This window comes from Camelina sativa, chromosome 14, assembly GCF_000633955.1.
Source record: "Camelina sativa cultivar DH55 chromosome 14, Cs, whole genome shotgun sequence".
Classification (NCBI taxonomy): domain Eukaryota; kingdom Viridiplantae; phylum Streptophyta; class Magnoliopsida; order Brassicales; family Brassicaceae; genus Camelina; species Camelina sativa.
In genome coordinates, this window is record NC_025698.1 from 10,972,081 (window position 1) to 10,995,251 (window position 23,171).

Genomic DNA, 23,171 nt, shown 5'->3' on the forward strand with positions numbered 1-23,171 from the left:
TATGCAGAATTGTATTATATATGCCACTCGATTGTTTACCAAACATAATTGTCTTTTTTGGACGTTGAAAGAACCATACATTACTATAGTTCTTTACCGCCGCTAAGCATCATCACCTTCTTCCATTCTTTAAACTTATATGAGTAGTGACTTAAAATTTAATCATCAATGGTTTTAGATTCCTTTACTTTAAGTAATAAAAAAATCGATAAATGATTGATTCTGATATCATTGAAAACACCTAATCTATTCCTGTAATCATTGTCGTAGGCTCGTAACCATCGAGTAGCATTATGACCAAAAGGTCGTTGATTAATCATTAACAAACTAAATAAATCACGTTATTTGTACTTTTTAGCTGCGGAGTTATATAAAACGTGAGGTTTATACGATTGAAGATGTGGTCCAGACATTTAACTTGATTATGAAGACGATTTAGTTCTTTGAAACAAATTGTATAACAGATTAATATCTCTTGTAGTTGTTAAGCAAAGCTTTTTATTAGTGCGGATATTAGCTCAACTATAGCCCATAGTCACGAATGATTAAATCCAAAACACTAAAGAGAAGTGGTAGCCAAAACCATTTAAAAATTGGTATATATATATATATATGTGATGTTTGATCAAGTAATTTTCTATTCTAAGCATTTAATTAAGCAATCTTTAGGCCATTGGTTTGGTTATGCTGTAAAATATTAATAATGTTAAATAATTTCATATTCGTAGTGAAGGTCTGATAAACCTAATTCTGTTTTTGGATTTCATAGGAGAGATTCAAGTCGAATTGAATACGAGAGATACAAGTCAACATAGTTTGCATCAATTCAAAGAAAAAAAACGTTTTGTCGTCAGTTCTCTTTCATTCATTTAATCTGGTATAGTAAAGTTGAAAAAGAGAAAACCTTTTAAAATTTCCCAATTATATGCCTACTTGATCATCAACCATCACCATTGTCACATTCGTATCCGCCTTTAAAATAATCTATATAAATAACAAAATGTTTTTTACAGCGATCGGTTAATATATATGCGTAGAGTTTTATAGAATAGATTATACTTGATACTTGATGCTTGATACTTGATACTTGATACTTGATGGTAGCAATCAAAACCACATAATGATGATCAGTTTACTTTAATATATAGTTTTAAATAAAAAAAGATTTCTCAAAAGCTAAAGCTTGCGAAGCTGTCAGCACAAAGGTCTAAAATAAACAAAAATTTAAAGAAAAAAAAGAAGAGGAAAGCAATTTTAAAACCAGGAGCAGAACTCATAAAAAGCTAAAATCACCATCATCAAGATCGATCCTATATATCTAGGAAACAAATCGAAGAAGAAGAGAAAATCAAATTGGAAAAAAATGATCAGAGGAGGAGGAAAGTCTTCAGGTTACTCAGCAGATTTAATGGTTTGTTTCCCTTCAAGAACACATTTGTCTTTACCTTCCAAATCCATTTCTAGCCCTTCTAATTCCTTTAACCGCCGTCAAAATGCTCCACACCACCGCCGTAGCCTCAGTAAGCTCTCAACCAGTGGAGTCCGTCAGAATCGCGGTGGAGGAAGGGAGATAGCAGAAGAACCTACGTCTCCGAAAGTCACGTGTGCTGGTCAGATCAAAGTGCGGCCGAGCAAAGGCGGCAACGGTGGGAGCAAGAACTGGCAGTCTTTGATGGCGGAGATGGAGAAGATACATAGAAGCAAGTCGGAGAGTAAGTTCTTTGGGATCAAGAAAGATGTCTTGGGCTTCTTGACTTGTCTCCGTGATCTCAGCTTTGATTTCCGGTGTTTCGGTGCGTTTCCTCCTGTGGATGTGATCTCAGATGATGATGAAGAAGAAGAGGAAGAGGAAGAGGACGAAGAAGATGAAAGCTCGGGGACAGTTTTCTCGAAATGGTTTATGGTTCTACACGAGAAGCAGAACAATGAAGAGTGTGTTGACGAAAAGGAAAACGCGTTTTCTGATGTTGAAACTGCGGTTCCGCCGCCAAACGCGTTGTTGCTGATGCGGTGTAGATCTGCGCCGGTTAAGAATTGGTTAGAGGAGAAGGAAGCAGAAACAGAGGAAGGTGGCAACACTGAAAAACAGAGCGGAGAAAAAGAAGAAGAGAATGATACAGTGAGAAAGAAGAAGGATTTGAGATCATTGATGGAGGAAGAGACGAAGAAGATGAATTTGGTAGTGATGGATTACGACACAAACTATTACAAACTCTCTGCAGACATCGCCAAAGAAACTTGGGTTGTCGGTGGAATTCAAGATCCTCTGTTTCGTAGTCGAAGCTGGAAGAAGTGATCTATTTTACTCCCTTTGTAAACATTAACACTTTTTCTTGTAAATTTGAAGTAAGTATTTGTATTTACAATAATACTGTTGTGAAAAAAGATTTGAGACTGGTTTCATACATATGTTTCACTTTACTTTGTTACGTAAGTCCAAGTTTGTATGTACGAGTTTTTTTTATTATTACTACATACGTTTGGTGCACAAGTGTCTTTACTACAAAATTTCTTATCTATATTAACATTATTATTAAGTACATTTTGTCTTATGTCTTTTAAATTTTGTTTATTTAAAATTTTATTTACAATAATAACCTTGGTTTCCAAAAATAACATTACTTCAGATTTTGTTTCCTAAATATTTTACATGTCATTCTAACTAAAAAAATACAGCAGAATAAATATGGAAACATAAACTATATTTCACCACACTTTCTATTGTGTATTAAATATATTCTATATATGAATCATTTACAAACAAATAAAACAACAATTTGATTCATATTTTGTTTTTCAAAACCTGTGAGCTTTAATTCTTAATGTAATAAGAACTTCGATTCATATTTATTTAAATATTATAATTAATATATATAAACTTAATAAAATTTTGAAATATTACAAATATGTAAATTCTTTTTTTAAAATACTATATAATATGATTATATAGTAGATAAGTTATAAAAAGAACATATTGGAATTAATAAAATATCATTAAATTTGTGCTAACACGAGTTAAATCCTTATTTTATTATTTGTCAACACTATTAATATTAGAATATTTGACACATAGAAATTAAGTTAATTTAACTAAGATTGTGTAAAATAATTAAATCATTAGGAAAAAGGTGATTTAATCATAGCTTATAAATGACTTACTATGTATTTAGATCCCTTATTTTCTGTTATAATAATTAACAGTCAAAATAGAATCTCAAACACTAAACATAACAAACTAAATATAACAAAGAAATGGTAATGAAGTATATTGCGGGTTAAAAATTAATATAAACATTTAGCCAGAGCATTCTTTGAAAATATTAAGGCTACAAGCCCATTTTTTTGTGGAGCCAATTATATATTAATATTTAAAAAAAAAACTTGAAAAACACAAAGAATATTAGAAAAGATTTGAACCATTGACCTTTAGTACTAATATCCTACCTTTTGACCAGTAGAACTAAAAAAGTTTTTAAAAAAAAAGCCGAATATTCACTATCTTAGCCGCACAAACGGTTAGCATGTACTTCACCTGCCTTTGTCAAAAGCCGGCTCTGCATTTAGCTGCACAAACGGTTAGAAAATTTAGTTATTTATCTATATGGAAAACATCAAATATTTAACAAACAAATATAATAATATAAAATATAAATAGTAATAAAAATTATATTCGATGTATGTACGAGGCCCAAGTTTGTTAGATTGATCAGTGATGGTACCTTACCTTTACCTACCAAACAATTCGATTTACTCAAATCATGAAAATCAAAAAGTCCAGTGATAGAATATACGATTGGTTAATGGCCCAACGAAACACACAATAAGAAGTGGGAAAGACACGCACATGATATCATTGATATGTTTCAAGCCCATGTATATTGAATTATTGATTGATCCAAATACGAAATCAGATTACGTAAGAACTAGATACTAATCAACGTAAACATAAGCTTTAGTACTTGACGTTGACGCAGAAGCAACTGATAGTTTGGATGGTGACCCGAAGAGTGGAAATTGCGAGGAAGTAAGACTCAGGGAAGCCATAATACGCAGCTACTAGCAATTAAAAGTGGTCAAAAAGCGAGTAGCTTGTGTCAGAAGCCATCGTTTTCGTTGCCTTCCCTAATTTGGAAACTATATTAATGATATTCCTAGTCATACTTATGTCTTGACTCAAATTTATACTAACAAGAAATAGAAACTATTGACTATGGGAAACCAATTTCTAGAGCAATAGTCAATATATTACGGTCTGTCTATTAAGATCGATGATTATATCAGGAAACTCAAATAAATTCCACGAAGTTTCCAATAAAAAGATGATACGTCTGTTGACAAATTACGAACATATAATTTGTTTCGCGAAATTAAATTACTTTGATTTCTTACTTTTGTTTTGTTATTGTGCTTGTGCATATGTAATATAATATAGCATTCAAAAGATATGTTATAGTTTTGTTTCGTAATTCTTTTCTTCACAGTTAGATACAGTTTGCGCTATATATATTGAATTTGTATTTTCCAAAAATATATGCGAATTAGTGAACTAATTTTTTTCTCGGTTAAGTAATTGATGCAATGCGAAGCGTTTTCTATAGAATAAATACACCAAAGTTACAATGTAGGTAAATTTTTTTATTTTATAATGATGACTACTGACATTAGAGTTAAACATTTAAATCAATGTGGACCTTAAGCCTAAATAATGTGTGTTATTCTACTTATTTTTCATAGCATTATATGAATTCATTAATAAGAAAATAGCATGTTATTTTAGGTTTTAAGTAATATTTTAAGATTTAACTGTTAGATAATTAAGATTTATAATTCTTAAAATGCTTAGAGATGTAAATTTTAAGAGTGTATTGTAATAAGCCACCCGTTATATATATATATATATATATATATATATATATATTAAAAAAAAAGATCTTAAGTTATTGGTCTATGAGTTGAAAAAGAAAGAGTTAACTATTAGTCTAATATAAACCCATTCATAGGCCATGGATGCCAATTATCTGTTTAGAATTTATAAATAGACAATCATCCTACACTGTAGATCATTTATCTCTTTTACACACACAAAAATACTGAAACATATAATGATAAAGACCTTATCAAGAACATAAGTTCTCTCCAAATATAAACATTCAACTCAGTGAAGGTTAGCATTGTTGATTTTTTAATTAAGAACAAAAGAATATATGTTTGAAAAATAAATTCACTCACATTCTTGTGAGAGGGGACACATATATAATTTTAGAGATACATAATTTTTTTTACTTATAATCTAAAATAAAACCTATCTAATAGTCCCCAATTATTTTTTGTGTAATTCAGATCTCTGACAAAAATAGTAACAAATGAGTAAATCTTGCCCTTTTAGTCGCAAAATCTTTAAATCCAATTGACTTATTATTAAGAGAATTAAAAAGTTTACAATAACACATCATTACTTAATCGCTTAGTAAACTAAAAAAAAATTAGAATTTGTTTTTAAAAACCCTTCCCTTTCTCTCCTTGCTCTCTCTCTCTCTCTCTCTCTCTCTCTCTCTCTTTGTTAGTGAGCTTCTCAAACACTTTTGTCTTTTTTGTTTCTGTATAATTTGTGTTGTGTGCCTTTTAGATTGTGTTCTGTGTGTGTTTTTCTGTAGAACAAACGAGAAACAGAGATGATGATGAGAGGTGAATTTGGAGAAGCTTCGTCTCCTCCTTCGTTTCTCTCACGTTCTCCTTCGTCTCCTCTTCAAACCCAATCACATAATCATCATCATCACTCTCAAAACTTCAATCGTCACAATCAAAATCTCTTTCTCGGTGACTCATCTTATAGTTCGAGTAGGTTCTGTCTCAGATCACCGTCTGATTACTCCCTCTCGAGTTACTTCTCGAACGGGTTGTGTTCCTCTGAAGATGGTTCGTCTCAGTTCGCTTCTCCTCCACTCGATGGGATGATGACGACGAAGTGTAGTCTCGGTGGTGACGATCTGGGTCTTTGCGAAAGTTTCGATCTTTTGAATGTTGGTGAAGAAGGAGACAAGACTCTTCATCATGTACGAACAGATCAGACTCATCACCAATACAACAACCAAAAGAGCAATTTTGGAAACTACGAAGCTAGTGGTGGTGATGGTGGGTTTCGTTATTACTCTGGTTTTGGTGTTGATCAAAAGGATCAACCTTTACTGTTCCCAAACCAAAACGATCAAATCCTCAATTCTGTGAATTTGGGATTGCAGAGTTTTAACAATAATTACTCTGTTCCATCAATGGTTCATCGAACATTGTTTGATCATCAAGGCAGTAGCAGTAACAAGCCTCCTCAGAGTCTTCTTCCTAAAGTATCTGAGTACCAGGGTTATGTTTACATAATGGCTAAAGATCAGCATGGATGCAGATTCTTGCAGAGGGTCTTTGAAGATGGAAGTGCTTTAGATGCTATGATCATTTTCAATGAGGTGATCCCTCATGTTGTTGAGCTTATGATGGATCCTTTTGGGAATTATTTGATGCAGAAACTTTTAGATGTTTGTAATGAAGAACAAAGAACACAGATCATACTCATGGTCACTTCTGAACCTGGTCAGCTTATTCGTATATCACTCAACGCTTACGGGTAAGAGTGTTCTGTATTTATTGATGTTTACTATATGATCAGTTTGATGTTAAGTTAAAGGTTGTTTCTTTTGTGTGTGTGGTGAAGTACACGAGTTGTTCAGAGATTAGTGGAATCAATCAAGACTAGGAAGCAGATTACTTTGGTGAAATCAGCTTTGAGACCTGGATTTCTCAATCTCATTAAGGATTTAAATGGGAATCATGTAATTCAACGTTGCTTACAGTGCCTTAGTACAGAAGATAACGAGGTAAAAGAGAGATCTTTGTTTTTTTTTTTTTTTTCAATCTTTAGGTTTATGGATATACTGATATAATTAATTACTCTTTGTAGTTCATCTTTGAAGATGCTACAAAGTATTGTATAGATATCGCGACACATCGACATGGATGCTGTGTGTTACAAAAGTGCATTGCTTATTCCAGTGGACAACATAGAGAAAAGCTTGTAACTGAAATCTCAAGAAACAGTCTCTTCCTTGCTCAAGACCCTTACGGGTAAATTTTACTGTCTCATGTAACAAAGTATTGAACCTAGAGACATAAATGTGATAATAAGATTTAATCTAGACAACTCTCTTTTTTCTTGATCAAACTTGCAGGAACTATGCGGTCCAATTCGTTCTATAACTGAGGGATTTTTCTGCGATTGCAGCGATGCTTTCGCAGTTGAAAGGGCATTATGTAGAGCTTTCGATGCAAAAGTTCAGTAGCCATATGGTGGAACGATGCTTAACACATTGTCCAGAGAGCCGTCCTCAGATCGTGCGTGAACTCATCTCTGTTCCTCATTTCGATATACTAATTCAAGACCCTTATGCTAATTTTGTCATCCAAGCTGCTCTTGCTGTCACCAAGGTACGTTCAAAAAGCCAAGTCAAGTTTGAAAGTTTCTTTTAATATTCCTAACGTTTTGATTCTAGAGTGTTCAAAGTTTTTGTGGGATGTTAATTACAGGGTTCACTTCATGCCACACTTGTTGAAGTCATCAGGCCTCACTCGATTCTGCGTAACAATCCTTATTGCAAAAGGATCTTCTCAAGAAATCTCTTGAAGAATTGAAGTTCAACCGGCTCATTCTCTGGTGGATATGAGTCTGTAATCTCAAAACGTGTTGTTGTTTCTTCTTCCCTAAGTTTGTTTGTTGTTATGAATAATCTAAAACCCTACTAAGTAATCACTCTAGGCAATGTCTACTATCCAGACGATGTTCTCCTGTTGTTGTCAAAAAAAAAGAAAGGGAAATATCAAATTATCTAATGAATGAGATTTATTTCGCCGAGACTAAACATCTAAATATTGAGATATTAAGATAAAAGATTTGACTATTTCTAAATCTGATTTTCTAGTGTCTAAAATTAGCTATAAAAGATTCTAATTTTGTTAGTAGAACTATTGTTATGAGATCGTGATCTTTTTGTTATAGAAAGGATAATAACTGATTTTCAAAACAAAATATTTCTTTTGGAGTTCTATGTTTTGTAAATTAATTGAAATATTTACGCTTTGAAACAAAAAAATCAGATATTTATGCTATGGATTCCAATATTTTGCAAGGTAGTTGAGATCTTTGTTAGAAATTTAAAATCAATACTAATTTTAACTAAATATCGTGTAGTTAAATATCAATTTGACTTGCAAAATATTCGAAATTTTCAAATCCATAGAAATATGTTGGTATATGAAGTTGAAACCTACTTCCAAAGTCCCTAATTAAGATGATAGCTAGGTTCATACAAGAGACTGTTCCATAATCTTGGAAATGCCAATTCAGAATGGGTTATATACTGTAGAAATCGTTCATCGGATCAAAATAGATTATGTACAATTTTATAATTGAAACTAACTCGAGCTGAATGACACTCTAAAATGAAACCCATGTTCGTTAAATACTATTGTGAGATTTCGGTCCAGTTCCGCATGGTGGACCAGAGACAGCCTATTGGACCTCAGATAAAAGAAAGGCTCATGTTCTAGGTTGTTTTTGGTAACGGTCGACAAAAGCAGTCAACACTCTATATTTGTCTCTTAGCTGAAGCGTACGGGTTCATCGCTATGCTGGTAAGGATAAAGTTTGATTCACCTAGGTTTTATGACCTGTCAAGGGTGCATCAACAAGGCGGTATAAATATAGGACAAGAGTGCAGTGACGGCAACAAGCAGAAAAAATAGAGTGAGCATTGCAAGAGAGATAAATATAGAGAGATTGAGAGAAGAGAGAACTTAGCTTCTTCTTGCTCGGTTGTATAGGCTCTCTAGAGATCTTGTAATCGGTTGTCTTTCATTCTATAAAACCTTGTGAGCTGGTTAGTAAGCTCACCAAGACGTACCTTGGTCACATTGACCTTGGGAACTTGTAAATCCGTGTGTCGTCTTCTCTTCTCTCTCTGCTTCTCTTATTCTTCTTCTACAAACAACAACAAACACAAGAAAGATAAGCATTCTCAGTCGGGTTCAAGAAGTTAAAACTCTTACAAGTGGTATCAGAGCTACGGTTTCAAGAATAAAAGGTATTGTTTTATCTGTCTTAAACCTAAAGGAGTCGGAAGATCTAGATTGCGCAAGTATAGGATCCTACTTGGTTTCTGAGTCTAGAAAGGTGGTCTGGAACTCTAGTTGCATATCTGGTTGTGAGTCGGGTTGTTTAGGGCTGGTTCTGTGAGGGTGTTGTCCGGTTATCTTCTATAGCTAGATTCTGATCAAGTCTAGTCAAGGTAGGATAGATGGAACCTACTCATAGTAAGTTTGAAGTGGATAAGTTTGATGGGGAAGGTGATTTCTCCATATGGAAGCACCGGATGTTGGGACAACTTGAGTTATTCGGTCTACTATCAGTTTTAAAGATCGAAGAAACATCTGGAATGGAGAAAGAAGATGAGTCAGATCCAAAGTGGATAGCTAAGGATAGAAGGGTCAGAAATCTGATAGGTATGAGCGTGACTGATATGGTGTTAAGGAAGATAATGAAGAACAAGTCTGCAAAAGGGATGTGGGACGAGTTAGAGTCACAATATCAAGACAAGTCACTGCCAAACCGATTCTATCTAAAGCAACGGTTTTACAGCTTCAGAATGGAGGAAGACAAGAACTTAGACAAGAATCTGGACGTGTTTAATAAACTCGTTTCAGATTTGGCAAGTCTTGAGGTGGAGCTAAATGATGAGGATCAGTCTGTTATTCTTCTGAACAGCCTACCATCACATTTTGCACAACTGGTTTATACGTTGAAGTACAAAGGAAGAAAAGAAACTATCACTCTAAAGGAGATAGTTCAGTCAGCCTACTCAGTAGAAACAGAACTGAAACAGAAAGGTAACTACTTAACAAAGACAAACGGTGAAGGTCTCTTTCTTCAGCAGAAACCAAAGTTTGAGAAGAAAGGAAATGCCAACGCGAAACAACAAAACAAAGGAAAGGAGAAGGTTAAAACCAAGAAGACATGTTGGGTTTGTGGAGCTGAGGGACATTTTAAGAAGGATTGTCCGAAGAAAGGTCAAGAGGAAGCTGGTGTCGGACAAGGTATTGACTCGGAGCCTATGATGTTAACAGCTTCAGAAACACATGTGAGAAGCGGGTGGATTCTTGATTCAGGCTGCTCATATCATTTAACATACAGAAAGGATCTAATGTATGATCTAGAAGAGATAAACGGAGGGAAGATCTTAATGGGAAATGATTCTTACTGCGAGATCACGACTATAGGAAAAGTCAAGATTGTCAACTATGACAATACCATTGTCATTCTGACTAAGTTCAAATACTCACAAACTGCTAAGAGAAACCTGATATCTCTCGGACAACTGGAGTCACATGGTTGTTGGTTCCAGTCAAGAGATTTCAGATTGAGAGTTTTCAGTGGAGAAAAGGAAGCACTAGCAGGTGATTATAAAGATACTCTCTATATCTTAGATGGAAAAGCAGTAATAGAGCAAGCAAATACAGCAATCAAGGATGGAGATAAGACTATGCTTTGGCATAGCAGGTTAGGACACTTAAGGGAAAAGAGCTTACAACTACTGGCTAAGAAGGAGATGATCAACACCAAATTCATCTCAGAATTAAAAGAGTGTGAGCATTGCATTTTGGGAAAGTGTCACAAACTATCCTACAAAACTGGGAAACATACGTCAAGGGACAAGTTGGAGTATATTCACTCAGATCTTTGGGGATCTCCAAATGTCACCCCAAGCTTGTCAAAATGTCAGTACTACATTTTGTTTGTAGATGACTTCTCAAGAAAGGTGTGGGTCTATTTTCTAAGAACTAAAAATGAAGCGTTCAACAAGTTTGTGGAGTGGAAAGCGTATGTTGAAAATCAGAGTGGAAATAAGCTTAAGACTTTAAGAACCGACAATGGTCTAGAGTATTGCAACAGATTGTTCGAAGATCATTGGAAGGCTCTCGGTATTCAGAGGCACAAGACGTGTCCATACACCCCTCAACAAAATGGAGTTGCTGAGAGATTAAACATAACCATACTTGAGAAGCTCAGGAGCTTATTGAGTGAAACCGGTTTAAGCGAGACATTTTGGGCAGAAGCAACATCAACTATGGTGTATATGATAAACAGAACACCATCTACTCCTCTAAATTTTGAAGTGCCTGAGCAAGTCTGGACAAGGTCAAAACCAGACTATGATCATATGAAGAGGTTTGGATGCTTGGTGTACTATCATGTGGATCAAAGAAAACTTAAGCCTAGGGCTAAGAAGGGAATCTTCATGGGATACCCACAAAGAGTTAAAGGCTACAGGATATGGAGTCAAGAGGAAAGAAAATGTGTCATAAGTCGAGATGTCACATTCTGGGAAGACACTCTCTACAAGGATGTGATAAGAAATGAATCAACAGGAAAGGAAAAGGTTGATGTTGTCTTACCAGAAGAAATCCGAGAAATTGAAGTGTCAAGAGAACATGGTGAATCTTCAGCTGGAGGTAAAGCTCATCATGAGACAGAAGCTGAGAAGGATTCAAGTCAAGGACTTGAGTTAACAAGATCACCGTCCAATCTAGAAACCTATCTTCTGACCAGAGATAGAGAAATAAGAGTTATCAAACCACCAAGCAGATTCGATGATTGTGATGTGGCGGCTTATGCTCTTACCATGGCAGAATTAGTTGAGATTGAAGAACAAAAGACTTTTCAGGAAGCCATGGAAAGCAAGCATAAAGAGGAATGGAGTGGAGGAGCTGATGAAGAGATGGCCTCACATGATAAGAATCAGACTTGGAGACTGATTGAAAGACCAGAAAGACAGAAGGTTATAGGGTGCAAATGGGTGTTCAAACTAAAACCAGGAGTCGAAGAACCAAGGTTCAAGGCCAGATTGGTGGCAAAGGGATACACTCAAGTCGAAGGGATTGACTACAATGAGGTCTTCTCTCCGGTAGTCAAACACACCACCATCAGGCTGATGTTATCGATCGTTGTCAACAGAGATCTAGAACAAGAGCAGTTAGATGTCAAGACAACTTTCTTGCACGGAAAACTTGAAGAAAGGATTCTTATGGAGCAATCAGAGGGATATAATCAAGGAAACAATAAAGTCTGTTTGCTCCAGAAATCTCTCTACGGCTTGAAACAGTCTCCAAGACAGTGGAATTTGAGGTTTGACAGGTTCATGAAGGATCAGGGATTCATCAGAAGTGAATATGATCCGTGTGTTTACTTTAAGTGTTATTGAGAAGAAGAATACGTATACCTACTGCTCTACGTGGATGATATGTTTGTGGCGGCTAAAGAACTTGAAGAAATCAAAAAGGTAAAGGAAATGCTAAGTACCGATTGATATGAAAGATTTGGGACCAACAAAAAGAATTTTGGGGATGGACATCATCAGAGATAGAAAGAAAGGCACTCTGATTCTGTCTCACAAGGACTACATTGAAAAGGTCCTAAGGGGTTTTGGTGTAACCAATTCTAATCCAGTTCAGACTCCGATGGGTTGTCATTTCAAACTCTCTGGTACCTCTACAGAAGATAAACCAGAAATGGAATTCAAGATGAGAGGCGTACCTTATTCAAGCGCTGTGGGAAGCATCATGTACGCAATGGTTGGGTCGCGACCAGACATTGCTCATGTTGTTGGCCTGGTTAGTCGGTTTATGAGCTCTCCTAACACACAACATTGGGAAGCAGTTAATTGGATACTAAGGTATCTAAGTACAAGCTCAAACTGTTTGTTAACTTTCAGAAGATCTAACGAGTTTGAGGTAGTAGGATTTTGCGACAGTGATTACGTACCTGACCTGGATAGAAGAAGGTCGGTCACGGTCTATGCTTTCCAAGTCGGAGGGAACACGGTCAGTTGGCGATCAGGTCTGCAAAAGATTGTAGCTATGTCATCGACAGAAGCGGAATATATGGCATTAGCAGAAGCAACAAAAGAAGCTTTATTGCTTAAGAGAATTACCAGTGAGTTGGGATTTCCTCAGAAGACTGCAGAGATCTTCTGCGACTCACAAAGCGCCATCTGCTTAGCCAAGAACAGTGTCTTCCACAAGAGGACGAAGCACATCCAGATACGGTATCACTTCATCAGAGATGTTATTGCGGAAGGGGATCTGGTTGTGACTAAGATTGATACCAGGATCAATCCAGCCGACATCCTCACCAAATCAGTACCGGTACAGAAGTTTGAGGATGGAAGGAGTGATCTGAGAGTACTCAGACACTGAATCTAGCTCGGAGTGAGCTAGGGCTTCGACTGAAGTGTCGAAGGATCCGAAAGGACAAAAGAGATGTTCTTCGGGTGTTATGTCGGAACAGGATCGAGGTGGAGAATGTGAGATTCAGTCCAGTTCCGCATGGTGGACCAGAGACAGCCTATTGGGTCTCGGATAAAAGAAAGGCCCATGTTCTAGGTTGTTCTTGGTAACGGTCGACAAAAGCAGTCAACACTCTGTATTTGTCTCTTAGCTGAAGCGTACGGGTTCATCGCTATGCTGGCAAGGATAAGGTTTGATTCACCTAGGTTTTATGACCTGTCAAGGGTGCATCAACAAGGCGGTATAAATACAGGACAAGAGGGCAGTGACGGAAACAAGCAGAAAAAATAGAGTGAGGATTGCAAGAGAGATAAATCTAGAGAGATTGAGAGAAGAGAGAACTTAGCTTCTTCTTACTCGGTTGTATAGGCTCTCTAGAGATCTTGTAATCGGTTGTCTTTCATTCTATAAAACCTTGTGAGCTGGTTAGTAAGCTCACCAAGACGTACCTTGGTCACATTGACCTTGGTAACTTGTAAAGCCGTGTGTCGTCTTCTCTTCTCTCTCTGCTTCTCTTATTCTTCTTCTACAAACAACAACAAACACAAGAAAGATAAGCATTCTCAGTCGGGTTCAAGAAGTTAAAACTCTTACAACTATATATCTTAGATACTAGTACAACCCATCTTTAAAACATTTTTACAGTTGAAACTAATAAGTTTATTGCGTCCAAGATTTTCATGAAACACTTTCGATATTAGTTCTTAGGGGGTTTGAATATTGTGATTCGTTGGTCGTTCGTGGTATAGAAGAATGTCCTTATACGGTGATGGGCCAACAATTATAGGATCTAAATTGGGCCGCTAAGAAATACATCTGTCTGTACACTGAATATGTTCTGCTCAAGCAAGGAGAGAAGGATTGGTAGAAAACTCTCGGCAATGCAGAAGAATATGAATGCGCACAATCAACCTAAAACTCTCACTATTATTAACTTATAAGTAAACTCTCTCACGAGAACTTTGTGTTGGTGAATGAATAGAAGAATGATTAATGGTTAAACCGAGCCAAAAATATTAACACAGTTTTAGCTCAGAAATAGTGATAAGATAAAAACATTGATTTATGTAGCTTATCAGTATAAACTTTTTTTGATAAACAAACAAAAAGGTCAATATAAAATGAAGTAATAGTATTGAATTGAAAATTGGAAATTATGGTTACATTTATTAGGACCTTGTGAGGATGAAGAAGAGTCGTTAGAGCTTGCTTTAAATGAAGTCGTTAATATAGGTTTAGCTAACCCCCTAGTAAGTCCTAACTCTTCCTTTTCTTCTTTGTGTTTATAATATACGCCTAAGGCACTACAACAAATATGTACATTGTTAGCATGAGAGAAACGCTATAATATGTAATTCATAGCTCTTTTACAAACGCTATGTTAGGCCACTGTTATTGTAGGTACCTCACATATGATAGCACAGAATTCGTATGCTATGATATAGTATTATACCATAGCAGTACAGAAATGCTATGTTATCCCGCTTTTCAAATTTTTAAAGATAATGTTATAAGTCATTTTACACGCTATGTTAAGAGTTTTTACCGTAATTATATCATAGCACTAATCGAATGCTATAATATATTTTATTGGATCACAAAATTCATGCTGTTTTATTTATTATTATAATTTTTTTTTCAAAATTTATTTAAATATATTTATATTTTTACATTTCATAAAATAATCAACATACATAACATAAATTACATTAACCAAAATAAGTCTTACATAACAAAGTGTCACCAAGTCTAAAACAAAATAAAATTAACATTAAAAAGAATAGAAACACTATTTGACATGTACATGTAACCCATCCAAGCCTTTCTTACTTGTAGCAAAGGCTCTCTTTTAGCTGCTCACTTAGCGTTTCTAGAAACAGTCCAATGAACAGCTACTAGTTCACTTTGAATATATGAAAAAGACATGTTAGTTATCCTCTCCATATGTATCTGCTCATATGAAACAAAAGAATCGTGAGAAGCCACAATATGCCATTAACCCTATAAGCAAATAGCAATCACATAGAGATAAATAAACCATAAATTGTAAGTGTTACCTATACATGAGCGGAAACCTACAAAACTTATTATTTAACGTTACAACATGTTCAAATAGACAACTAACAGATATGGGCAATGTGGGAACCTATACCAAGACATAAACACAAAAACATAATGAAACGGATAAAACAAGCAGAGCAATAAGATATATTCCAAACCTTCATATGACTACCAAAACTTCCAATAAGATATTCCAACTCACATTATGAACTTGATGTACTCTGGTCGCTGCCAATATTGAAGATAGTTCAAGTATTCAATAAATGCTTCATCTTCAAAATACTGATTCTGTGCCAGGTCTACAAAACAGCATAACCCAAAGGATAAGGGCAAACACTTAAAAAAGCACAAAGACTAAACCCTAGAACGAATCCTCATAAACTATAGAAGGGAAAAGAAGAAGAGAAACTAACAGTGGATGTAAGTAGGATTGGCGAGACATTGAATGAATTCAAGTTCCAGTAAGAACTGTTGCCTTCCACCGTCGGGATCCTTGTAAGTTTTCTTTGGCCTGTAGATATGTGAATTAAACAACTAAAGAGTAGATTGAAACATATGAAAGAGTACAGAAGAGGAAGAAGATGAACCCACGGGGATGGAATCTCTGATGTATCATCATCAATCTCCTCGGGAGAAACAGTGAACCTAAATCAACCAAAAACAAGAATCGAATTTTGGATTTCTCAAGCGGAATCAGAAAAAGCTTCACACACCCACATTAGATCGACTGAGAGAACAGACAGAGAGGAGGACTATTTATGGTGGTTCTGATTTCTGAATTTAAGTTTGGGTTATCCACCAAAGTACTAAACCGGTTCTGATTAAAATTGAAAATACAAACCTTATTTTCTTGCGCATCGTTGCTTTGCTAAGATCATAAGGCTTCTTTTGGCTAAAATTGTGCCTCCACCAAGACCTAAAACTGTGCCTCCACCAAAGGCTTGTTCCACTTATCCGCTCATACTTTCCATCTCCATTGACCTAAATAAGAACAAGTTTAAGTAAGTAAAATCGCTGATGTAGTTGCAAACAAAAACCATAGTTATATAATCCAGATTCTCTGTATGTCCTCGAGAAACAATCTACAATACCTCTGTACACAAAACTATTGCTGAAGCGACTTAGACTCATCACCTAAATCCTGCAAGCGTTGTGCACTAAAACAAGAAAAAATTAACAAGCTTATGTCATGAGAGAAATAGGCATATCATATAGGTCATCCAATACCATAGATACCATTCAATATATCGACCTCTCCAGAAAAGCATATAATAAAGAGAAATGTTGAACAATCAAAAGCTTAACCCATCTATTGATTTACAAGCAATCAAAATACTAAAACTTTGAAACCGAATCTGAACCATATCCATCGCAAAGAGAGTAAATCAGTCTCGAGATCTAATCATTCATCTAAACACAAAAAGGTACAAATCACAGAGAAGAACAAGAAAAAACATACAAATACGAACCTGGAGCTTAAGTAGTTGAAAGAAAGTTGAAAAAGTGGATGACTTTGTTGTTAAGGTAGCTTGAAATCTCGCAAACTCGGATTTGGATGGAGAAAGATAATAAGAGAAGGAAGCAAATAAAAATTGAGGTAGAGGGAGACATAACAATTCGTGTTAATCACTTTTTTGCCGAGATATGACATCGGAATGGACGCGAAATGAGGCCACCGACGAGCTTCACGGTGGAGTCTATGGTGGACTCAAAAAGACCTAGATTTCAATTTGGCGAAGAAAAATTTTCTGATGTTTTGTTCGTCTCGTCGTACAGAGAAGGGATAAGGTTTTATTTTTGCTGTAAACGTGGCATTTAAATTTTTTGGTTCTGTTGACAAAAAAAAAAATTGGATCTGAAACGCGCTTAAACGAAAATTTTCATCTAAGTAATAGCGGAATAAACGATTTTAGGTTCTCGCTTAACGAATTTTTATCTTAGCGTTTATCTAGTGCTATTATATAGTAATTAAAAAAAAAGTCTATTTTTCATAGCAGTTAGAGAAAATGAGCTATAATCTACTGCTATCAATGTGGACTTTTCTTGTAGTGAGGCTAACTAGATGATTAAATACTGTATAAGTAGGTTGATCCGATCCGTTCCATTTTATAATTAAATCTATTTACAATTGAAGAGAACTATGAGAACAACCCCTTTTTAACTTTTTATAGTAAAATGTTAAATGTGAATGCATATATTATGAAAACGTAATCAAACTTACGTAACTTTTCCACCGGTATCTTGATAACTCACGTAACATTTTTATAGAAGTCCAAATAACAGTTCATGGAGTCATCGTCAGTTGACAACATATCTTTGCATATTTTGTTTTTGCAAAATTATCGTTGAAACACAAAACAATAGTATATGTGTATTAAAACTATATGCATTTATACTTGTTCAAAATTATTTAATGGAAACGGGTAGGCGAGTACTGAATCTTTAATTCTTCTACCAGGAAATAATAACTATTCTAGTATTTCAGAAAATAATAATAACTGAGGCAACAATTATGATCCTCCATCTAACCAAAAAGTTGTATATATACAAGTAAAACTATTTTTACCCGCGACAATTTTTATTTTCACTTGGAGAGCTTTCATTTCATGCAACCTCTTTTTCGATATTTCAGTTTACGGAATCACAAGTTTCTTGTGTTAGCTTTAAAAATTACTTGCTATGGTTGTCTATATATTACCAAGTACTTCCAGACATTTCTTAATTATTTAGTCAGTGACCAAAACTTAAGAGCTTTCATTTCTTAGTACAATCTTTCCTGTATATTTCAATTTACGAAATTACGAGTTTCTGGTGCTAGCTTTTAATAAGATGACGAGACATGTATCTTAATTATTGTAACTGCATGCATGAATTAGCCTGATGTAGTGAGCTTTTAAAAAAAATGTCATCCCATATTCCCATCCTTCAAATTTTGTGATTTTTGCAATTTGTTGAAAATTTACAATCTTTACTAAAGCACCGATCATGCATAGTTGTAATTCTGCGTAGAGGTTATATTGTGGCATGGGGTGGCCCAAGTTACTTGATAATACACACGATTTGTGTATGGTAAAATGCTTTTGCAAGACGTTTCGAGAATACCATAATGGTGAATTAATGTCCCTAAGGTCAGTCTAGCTAGCAAGCTAAGTACTCAGCAACATGTACAAACGTACGGTTTTTAAGATGTTCGGTAATATTATTTAAACGGTTAATTACCACTGAAGAATATTAAAGTAAAATGTGTCAATTTGTTATAGTTATATTTAAATTGTGTTTAACAACTCATTTCTTATATATATATTCATTGAAATTAAATACTCGTAATTATTCAAGGTCTTTAATTTTTGTGCTTTCATTTCCTATTTTCTTAACTTGTACTAACATTTTTAGTTACAACACAATTTAGATATCTAATGAATATTTAAAAGTTTTAAGTTAGATGCATACACCAAAATTTTATATTAGGGGTTGATCCTAACTCTAGGTTTAGATTGGATGGTGACATATCAACGACACAATGTGTGGATCAATACAATTTTTTTTTACTAACACATACATGACCTATATATTTATATACTAGATTAACGCTCGTGCTCTAGCACGGGTTGAAATTCAGTTTATTTATATTGTAATTTTTATATAAAATATAATTTATGTGATTGTTTTTAAAAGTTTTTTTGGATAAAACATTATGCAATAAAATCATATGCTAAATATGATGGCTTGAAAAAAGACACATATTTTGTAACTTTTATATTGTTAATGATTCTAGATAAGTACCCGTGCTATAACACTGGTTAAAATTTATTTTATACAAAATTTTATGTATTTTATATTTTAAAATATAATTTTAATATGTTGTATTAGGTTATATATGTGAAGTTATTTCAACAATGTATATTACATCGTGACTTGAATGTAATTATAAGACATAATTTTGTAAATTTGAATTTAAATATTCAAATTTTGACCCGTTACTCAGTAAATTTTTTAATTCAATAGATATTATTTCTAAAAATTAATATTACTAAAGCTTGAATATTTTATAGATTGAACAATTTATATTTGTTTTTAAAAATTCAACTTATGGTATATCCGAAAATAAAACTATTTTTTGATTATAATAAATAATATGATAGTTTATTTGTTTCACAAAATAGACTCATATAAAAATGAGAGGTGAAATATAATGATAATTAACAAATTAATATGTTAAGTTAGATATTGATGAATAATTTAATAAAGGAAATTAATAAGGTAAGTTAGATGATATGATTTTTTAGAATATTCTCTTTAAGATTTTCGGTATAACCTATTTGTAACCAATTAATCTATCATTAATGTATAATCTATTTGTAACAAACTTATTAAAATTATATAGTCTACAAAATAATGTCGTGTACTTCCGTTTTATTATAAAGGGATGTATGATATAAATGAATATATATATTTTTTGAACTAAGATACTATAAATGTTTCTAAAAAGTAAATGTATGCGTTGAATTTTTTTTTTAAATAGGAAATATAGAAAGGCGATTAATGAGGAAGCTGACCAAAAGAGTCCTAAAAATAAATGAGGAGTCGCGAGGGCCGTGGCATTGGTAGGCCGCTGAAGAAGATTTCAATATGTGTGTTATTTGAAATTGTTTGGTTAATGTTTGGAATACTATAAGGAGTACTTTTTATTGAATTTTTTATTCTGGCTATAAACTCTTTTTTTTTTTTCAATAGTTGTAAAATTTCCTATGATATATTGAAAATTCATGTAATACACATGTTTACAATAAAGAAAATTTGCGAAGAGATCAATTAAAGTGAAACAAAATCATTTAAACGTCTTATAAAAAAAGGAAAAAAATCAGAGGAAGTAATAAATATACGTATTTTTTGGTGTTGTATATTGAAAAGTGGGAGCGAGAGTTATTGTGGTATTAAAGTTGCTTAGGCATTCTGCATTCATGAAGTCATCAACCTTCCTCCTTCAACTGTATTTAGTTTCTTTCTATTTATTATTGTTTTCTGATTGGGCTTCTATATTTATTATGTATTCATATCTTCAATCACATTACTCTTTTCATCATCATACATACACATGTAGACAACTTCCATGACCAACAAGAATACACACTACTCGCATATAGTATAATTATATATATGCTTGCATCATATATACGTTTAGATAATGGTTGATGATATCATCATGATGAATTTGATGATAACAGTGGTGGAAACAGAAAAAAAAAACAGATAGAGGAATTCAATAGAAGAACTATAAATCTAGACATTTCAATGAGGCTCCTCGGAGCAATATCCACACTTATTAATCATATACATCCAGCTTGAAACTCACACATCATCATCTACGTTACTTTACTTTTTCATTTTTCATCCCATGTAGTATTTATTTCCTTAAATACTCGAATTAATCCACAACAGCTACCTTTCTGGATTGTACTTGATAAATCTTGACTCCACCAAGATCAAGTGTATAGTGTAAACGTATAATTCAAGTGGTTAAAACTTTTTGAGTTATACCATTCTTTAGATAGTAGATATGAACACACTAATATGAATCATAAATGCAAAATAAATTCTTCTTGAGTAACAACAAATACCAAGGTGGACATTATATTGTGCCATGCAAAGTAATCCCAAATTGAATTCTATATTGTCAACGAATATCTACGATATTTATTTTGTTATATCTAACTCATTAACTCTGTCTACAATTCTACATGAACCGGTGGGGGATAATAACTCCATGGATGACTCATCTTGTATATATATACACGACTTTCACGAACTGTTGGTCTATTCTGATCATTCGTTCTCTAACACCTAAGCAAAAGTGAGAGTTTCTTAAGCGTAAAGTGGAAGGTATAATGTTTTCTCTACATGATGGAACTCTCTGTTCTAAAAAGAGGGATCTGACGAAAGTCTATGGGGAACCGTTTCATGGTTCCTTCAAACGGAGCAAACAAGAAGATCAAGCACAAGAAAAACTTGAGAAGAACAGTACTACTCTGTTCTTTCAAAGATCAAAGTCAGAGAGCTCCATATTGATAAAGCCAGATGTTCAGCTTCACCTAGAGGCTAAGGTATGAAATCCGTAAACCAAAGTATACATGTAAGGATGATACGCACACAAACTTGAACTAAAACATGTTTTATATTTATTTTGCAGACCAAATCAGAGACATATGAAGATCACAGGACAGAGCTGGATCTTGATCTGAACCTATCTTCGTCATCAAGTTCTACCGTGAAAACAATCACGAAGAAAGATGATGGTTCTAAAGGTGGAACTTTGAACATGACCCCAGGGAAGAAGGGGATATCATGTGATCTAGGACTAAGCCGATCTCCGTCTTGGTTAGCGTTTGAAGGTGATGATGATAACCAGAATAAGCAAGAGATGGTGACAACAGTGTGTATGAAGTGTCACATGCTGGTTATGCTATGTAAATCAACTCTCGTGTGTCCCAACTGCAAGTTCACGCACACTGATGATCATAATTCCACTAAACAGTTTAAGACTTTAAATTTGTTTAAGCTCTTATGCTAGACAGTCTAGCTTAGACTTGCTTTTCAGCGTGTATGTTCATGGCATGAGCCCAAGTATGTGGAACTAGATATGTATGAGTTATAATGTATATACAAGTACTGATAGTTATGTTCTATGCGTTCTATGAATGGCTTTGATCGGCATGATTGTACTGCTTTCCACTTTCTTCCTTGTGATTCTTCTCAGGCATCATTTATCTTCTCACTTGGAGTCAGTGTTCTGTAAATGCCAATTATCCAACAACACAAACTGTTAACCACTTGTTTAAATTTCTCAACACAAAGAGCAAATGAACTACCCAGTAGCACTTATGGATAGATATCACAAGATACAAATTTACAAATATAGGATTAGGAAGATGACAATAGATTCAACGCTTTTGATACAAAGGTTTATCAATATTCTCTAGAGACAGCTACTGGATCAGTAACCTATATATACATAACCACTTTTTCTCTAATCAAAACAGATGAAGACCAATGTAATCAGTTGGGATTTTCCAAGGAGAATAAGAACTAATTTTGCCTTCTGCTAATAGCAGAGCGGTTTCTTGAGTTTGGGGACTTTTTGTCAACATATGTACCAACATCAGAAACAGGTTACGGATTAATCCTCTTACCAACATTTTACAAGTTCTTGAAACACTCCATAGTTATTCATGTTAAGAGAATGATATAGTTAATGCAAGAAGCTAAATGTTATGTAATCGATATGGGCAAGCTTCCACAAAGAGTATGCTTCTGAAAGTGCGAGAGATAGTGTAGTGAAGAGAACTGACTTTGTGTGGTAGACTTCAATCAAATGCATAGGGATCATCAGCATATGGGTTGAGAGAGCCTTCTGAAAACAAATCTCCAATATTTGCAGAGCCAAGATGACCAGTCCTTACTGCGCCCTGCTGTTAATACGTAGTTAACTTAGAACATATTTTAGAAACCTAGCAGCATTACAACAGCATCATCCATAATTTCTTGACTTAAAATCAATTTCTGCACTTAAAGTTCTGGACTTTCCATAGCACAAGGATCACTGTATTTATACTTGGATAGACCTAACAGTTGGCTAAGCGGCCCTAAGCATTTATGAAAAGTCTGAGCTTCAATTGATGTCACCTGTCAGATTATCTATTCTTGACAAGGAAGATAAGGTGGAGTAAATT

General features: G+C 34.3%; 4 protein-coding genes and 1 pseudogene across 6 annotated transcripts in view; 3 read left to right on the forward strand and 2 right to left on the reverse strand.

Annotated features, from left to right (window-relative positions):
* LOC104740924 lies at positions 1,120-2,407 on the forward strand. Its single transcript, XM_010461662.2, has one exon. It carries the CDS (start codon positions 1,364-1,366, stop codon positions 2,294-2,296), a length of 933 nt encoding a protein of 310 aa, XP_010459964.1. The 5' UTR covers positions 1,120-1,363; the 3' UTR covers positions 2,297-2,407.
* Positions 5,546-7,851, forward strand: LOC104740925 (annotated as a pseudogene).
* Positions 15,097-17,489, reverse strand: LOC104740926 (mediator of RNA polymerase II transcription subunit 31-like). The gene is made up of 7 exons (XM_019236109.1): positions 16,914-17,489; positions 16,536-16,601; positions 16,286-16,425; positions 16,036-16,089; positions 15,858-15,955; positions 15,647-15,743; positions 15,097-15,333 (listed from the first exon to the last, which is right to left on the reverse strand). Exons 3-7 carry the CDS (start codon positions 16,300-16,302, stop codon positions 15,315-15,317), a joined length of 285 nt encoding a protein of 94 aa, XP_019091654.1. The 5' UTR covers positions 16,303-16,425; positions 16,536-16,601; positions 16,914-17,489; the 3' UTR covers positions 15,097-15,314.
* LOC104740929 lies at positions 21,242-22,166 on the forward strand. Its single transcript, XM_010461669.2, has 2 exons — positions 21,242-21,545; positions 21,632-22,166. The coding sequence occupies exons 1-2, from the start codon at positions 21,330-21,332 to the stop codon at positions 22,010-22,012; spliced, it is 597 nt and encodes a 198-aa protein (XP_010459971.1). The 5' UTR covers positions 21,242-21,329; the 3' UTR covers positions 22,013-22,166.
* The window catches only part of LOC104740927 (synaptonemal complex protein 1), a 7,114-nt gene continuing 6,084 nt past the window's right edge, over positions 22,142-23,171 (reverse strand). For all 3 annotated transcript variants that reach the window (XM_010461667.2, XM_010461666.2, XM_010461668.2), the window contains exon 19: positions 22,142-22,231. The gene's annotated coding sequence lies outside the window, so the exon portion shown is untranslated. The remainder of the gene's footprint in view (positions 22,232-23,171) is intronic.

Bases quoted from the DNA above. Each gene is read 5' to 3' on its own strand.
- LOC104740924 (XM_010461662.2), top strand. From the start codon at position 1,364: ATGATCAGAGGAGGAGGAAAGTCTTCAGGTTACTCAGCAGATTTAATG.
- LOC104740926 (XM_019236109.1), bottom strand. The intron at 15,956-16,035 runs GTGGGTTCATCT...ACATATCTACAG, and splicing joins ACATCAGAGATTCCATCCCC to GCCAAAGAAAACTTACAAGG. The intron at 15,744-15,857 runs GTTAGTTTCTCT...GCTGTTTTGTAG, and splicing joins CAATCCTACTTACATCCACT to ACCTGGCACAGAATCAGTAT.
- LOC104740929 (XM_010461669.2), top strand. From the start codon at position 21,330: ATGTTTTCTCTACATGATGGAACTCTCTGTTCTAAAAAGAGGGATCTG. The intron at 21,546-21,631 runs GTATGAAATCCG...TTTATTTTGCAG, and splicing joins AGCTTCACCTAGAGGCTAAG to ACCAAATCAGAGACATATGA.